At 37.4% G+C, this 4,742-nt stretch overlaps 1 protein-coding gene across 1 annotated transcript; it reads right to left on the minus strand.

Moving 5' to 3' along the window:
• Positions 1-802: 802 nt before the first annotated feature.
• LOC105392310 (mitochondrial import inner membrane translocase subunit TIM44) lies at positions 803-4,037 on the minus strand. Its single transcript, XM_048627355.1, has 7 exons — positions 3,862-4,037; positions 3,683-3,778; positions 3,181-3,487; positions 2,834-2,940; positions 2,535-2,624; positions 1,867-1,989; positions 803-1,451 (listed from the first exon to the last, which is right to left on the minus strand). Exons 1-7 carry the CDS (start codon positions 3,862-3,864, stop codon positions 864-866), a joined length of 1,314 nt encoding a protein of 437 aa, XP_048483312.1. The 5' UTR covers positions 3,865-4,037; the 3' UTR covers positions 803-863.
• Positions 4,038-4,742: the final 705 nt, after the last annotated feature.

Raw genomic sequence — 4,742 nt, forward strand, 5'->3', positions numbered from 1 at the left:
ACATTGTCTGAATTGAAGCGTTGTGATATGAATGGACCCCAATTTTATAATAGAAACGGTATTTTTTACAAGTTTCTGTGTAAGTTAGTGAAATATTATTTCGATTGGTACTGAAGCTTGCTTCGTTTGAGCTAAATTACTTGCGTCCCAGATACAATGCTGAATTTCGTCCAATTATTTGTACAAAGAAATTATGAAGGATTTTAAGTTTAGTTACTGCATTATAGTGCATTTTTATTATGTTGATTGCGAAAAGTAGTTAATTAATAGGCATAGTGTTATAATTGCAAGCATTTTATGATGTGATTGGAGCTTATTTAAAAGCATAATTTTTAAGAATATAACACTGAAGTGGCACTTTTTTGTTCTGTAAGATCAATTTATTCACCAAGTTTTGGTATTTAGCTGCTATACGTTTTTATTGATCTTAGTTTCATATTCGCCCTTTTCTATTTTTATGTTGCAAGATATTGCTAATAATTTCGCGACCCAACTCAACCTTCTAATAATGATAACCTAGTCACCGGTAGTTTTCATTTCATTACATTATATTATTTTATAATATCATTTATAATTAATTTTATATTTCCGTAGCATTAAACACTAATTCTCTTCACTTAGTTTTTTAAGGTTTTGTAAATATGTTGTCAAATGTTTTTGTGCAAAAGACGGTGTATGTCTTTTAAAATAAATGTGCCTCTAATAAATCATTTATTAAAATGAACTGCTGTTTTACTCCTCTCCGATTACAAAATAGTGTATACAATATACATATACTTTATCAGATAAATGAAACAAAAACTATAATCGATCAACGATTTAATTCGGCAACTATTTCTCAATAGCATAACCAATAACATTCTCTATATAAGCTGTTCCACGCTATTCGCTGACAACTCTAGTAACCGCCACGCCGCCTTGGGATTGAGTTCCTGTGGGTCGCGACACAAGACCCACACATAGTTGACTCGCATGACCTTATCCGGGTCACCTTCGATCACGTTGTTCTTCCCATCCCGGACACACATGATCTGTTGCGACTGGAATGTGATCACCAGAACGGGCCCCTGATCCATCATCTTTCCCATGACTAGCTCAATCTGCTCTATGTCTAGAATCTTCGAGTCTAGTCTGTAGCCTAACTGCTTGCACTGTTTGATTGGCGTAGCTAGAATGTTGAAGACACCTTCGTAACACCAGTCTTTCAGGATGTCGAGGTCGCCTCGGACCATGGCTTCTAGAATGTTCGGTATGATGTCGTTCGCGCAATCTTCGATGAACCTTTGCGAGGTGAAGTTGGGGTCTATTTTGCATATTTCGGTGAGGGTCTTGGAGAGCTCTGTCTTCTCGAAGAGGTTTCCGAACAGGCTGCCCACCTTCTCTGTCAACAGTCGGGAGGCCCGTGCTACTGGGTTGTCAGACTCCTCGTATTTGATTTTCCAGTCGAGGACCTGAAAATGGAAGTTAATTTTATGATCACAAGAAATTACATGATATTTCAGTGGTAATGCGAAGTACTTAAGTTGTGGATCAAGTATCGTCAGTATTACATATAATTTGTAAACTTGGGATCCACGCGCTCACTGATAACGAGCGTCAATCAGCAGAATCTGATTCTACTCTACATTAATTATATTCTGCTCTGCATTAGTAAGATTCGTTATATTCTGCTCTACATTAGTCAGATTCTGGTTTACATTCATTAGACTCAGCTCTAAATTAAATAATTAATTCCCTTATCCCTTGCATCCACGTGGGACATGACCAGGACCAAGACACATTTATTGTGAAAACTAAGGAACTAAACAAATTCCACTTAAATCTAAAGTTCTCACTTTCATCAATCAGTGAAAACTAGACCCTCACCTTATTAACATACTGGTTGTTGTTCTTGAACTCCTCCCACTGCTGGTGGAAGCGCGAGTCGCGGTGCAGCTCCACGCCCAGCGTCTCCGTGTCCGGCGCGAACGTGCGCTCGTCCGCCGCCACCTGGCCAGAGAGAAGGCAGAGGGGGGTGAGGTAGAGGATAAAGTAAGCTAAATTAATTGGTTATGACATAGACTAATGTATTAGTGTATGGTTATGCTTTTCTATCACATTAGGTTAAGCCTGTAATGATAGTTATAAGTTTAAATAAGTATATTAGTACCCATTTATTACCCAAACAAAAATTAAAATAATAATAACTTACATTTGTAAGTTTGGTACAGTTTTCGAACTTATGTAAGTATAGTTTTTGACGAAGCTTGTAGAGTAGTGTTAGGGTGTTTTTAACAGCATGCGGATTTGATCACGCACGCGTGATTGCCCTGGACGCGTTCATTATACAGTTTTTGGAACTTTTGTAAGTATAGTTTTTGACGAAACTTGTAGTGTATGTAAAGTCGCAGCCACAACGCGACGCCAGCGGACAGAGCGGGAGGCGCGGGTAAAATACTTACTGAATGGATTTTCACGAAAATTATTATGTAGAGAGATCACTCTGGATAAAGCCGGAGCTCGAAAATCGAGTTAAGTAGCCGAGTGTCACTTACCTCCACTCGTTTTCGTAACGCCATAGGCGAGCAGTACACGCGTCCTTCTAGACCTTTCGCCCCAATCTCGTTCTTCACCACCTCGGTAGCCTGCGGAACACATGAAAATTTGCATTAATCTAAGAGGCTTAAAATCTTATTGTGCAATATTTAAGTGTTGTGGTTATGGCAGATTTTCCACATGATGCAACTTATTGCAAGAATCTGAGTCAAGCAAGGGCATATACCTGCCACCATTGAATCACCACAAATACTACTGATGCAAAGCCATAGAATATCTGAGTTCTAGATATACTTACTTGTGAAATAGTTTTGAATGCTGATGTCTGACCAATCTTTGATCCTCGGTCTGATATGCTTTCGGCAGCATCCTTAGCTGATTTTGACAGTTCCTCTGTTAACTTTCCTGTAGAATGAACAGATTTATTTAAAATGCTCTCTTAAGAGGAACTTTTGTGCATGTCCACTGTTTGATAATGATCTAGTAACTCTATGTAAATGGAAGCTGTAATCACCCAACAAAGCTCATATTTACTCATTATCTTATCTTTGTAGCAATGCCATTTAAATTTATATTTGTGTTCCATCTTGTACTTAGTACTCAACCAATAGTATTAATGTCATTGCAAAGTTAATAACTACTTACCAGCTCTCTTTGCAAAGTCAGTTTGTTTAGCTTCTTCAAAAACATTCCCGACTTTGCCCTTGATCCCTTCGAGGGTATCTTTCAGCACTTCTGAACTCTTGGAGGCCTCTGACTCTACTGCATGGAACTTTTTCCGAGCGGCCTGTAGCGCCTCCGAGTTTTCTAACTTTTGGGCTTCTTCTCTGAACTTTTTGATATTTTCTTTCATTTCCTTGTTCTTTTCTATATCTTCTTTGATGTTTTCGATGATGGAGGAGAAGAAGCCCTTGCGTGCTGAGTAGTAGCGGCATTCTGTCAGCTGGATGCACTGGAAAATATTTATGGCACTAAATTACTAATAAGATACGTAAGTATGTAACATTTATATTTATGTGTGTGTGGCAAGTGTAAACAATACGTCTTGTAATATTTATAAGTAGGAGTAGAATATAGTACTACTTTTGCGTAGCATAAAAAACATTCTAGTAAGATCCCATGGCCTTTGTACTTATCATAAATGTACCTGTTCATTTTTGGTGTTCAAGACTGTTGTTTTGAAATTGACTGGTACAGCACTTTTCCACCGCGCCGGCGAGTAGAGCAACTGTCGGCAGGCATGCTGGAAGGCAAGATAACACTATTTATCTCCATTCACACAAGGACATTATCATGATATAACCTAACCTATTGTTAAGAAATTACCATTTCTGAAAACACTGGGTTTCTAAACAAAGCACTGCAGTTTTATTTATGTCACTTTAGATGTTTAACTTTATTTTATGGGCTATAAATCTAGGAAATTATAATTATTGCAATTCAGAAAACCCATTCGTAAATCCCGTCCATGGCAGATGACAGCAAAGACAATGACACTAATGACAGCTGTCACTGTCAAATGACAAATCCAAATGTACACAGAGTAAAAAAAAACTGTCACAGTCGGGCTCGTACAAAACCATACCTACAAAGTCCTTGATCATACCTCCATAAAAGCTAAAGAACACTTCGTGAACCGTGAAACCGTTATTATATTGAGGGTAAGATATTTTAAAAACCTCAAATTTTGTAATTTGGAACCAAGATATTATTATTCTGAGGCATGCGATAGGAAAGGCAAAACTACTCTGTGATTTGTTTACCATGAAGTTAGCAGTCACTCATTAGCAACCATTCGGCCAATGAGCATTCAGCAGCAGCAACACACAGGATACAAATACATGAGGTGGTATGCTGCCTCAGAATAATAACGACCTCACGTTAAGCTTATTTATGGGCTTAATATGATTAGGATGGGTTTGTTTTATAATGTTTACAATATTATTTAACTTATCACTTGCATTAAACTAGAAAATTAATTTGAACTCGATTTACGCGGCTTTTGCCATATGAAACCTGTGGTAATCAATTTTCAGTTTTATTTGCACTCAACAACTACAGTTGCATTGAACCTCTTTTATTTATATATTATACCAAAACTAAACTGCCATAAAAACATTACGTTAGCTTTATTATTCTAAGAATTTGTTTTTTATGGAACTTATTTCCGTTTCCTGTGTATTCATTTCCTTTTGCCATTTTCAAAA

The sequence above is a fragment of the Plutella xylostella genome, chromosome 18, assembly GCF_932276165.1.
Source record: "Plutella xylostella chromosome 18, ilPluXylo3.1, whole genome shotgun sequence".
In the NCBI taxonomy this organism is placed as follows: Eukaryota; Metazoa; Arthropoda; class Insecta; order Lepidoptera; family Plutellidae; genus Plutella; species Plutella xylostella.

Bases quoted from the DNA above. Each gene is read 5' to 3' on its own strand.
- LOC105392310 (XM_048627355.1), bottom strand. The intron at 2,941-3,180 runs GTAAGTAGTTAT...TTCATTCTACAG, and splicing joins TGACTTTGCAAAGAGAGCTG to GAAAGTTAACAGAGGAACTG. The intron at 1,452-1,866 runs GTGAGGGTCTAG...TTCCATTTTCAG, and splicing joins ACAACCAGTATGTTAATAAG to GTCCTCGACTGGAAAATCAA.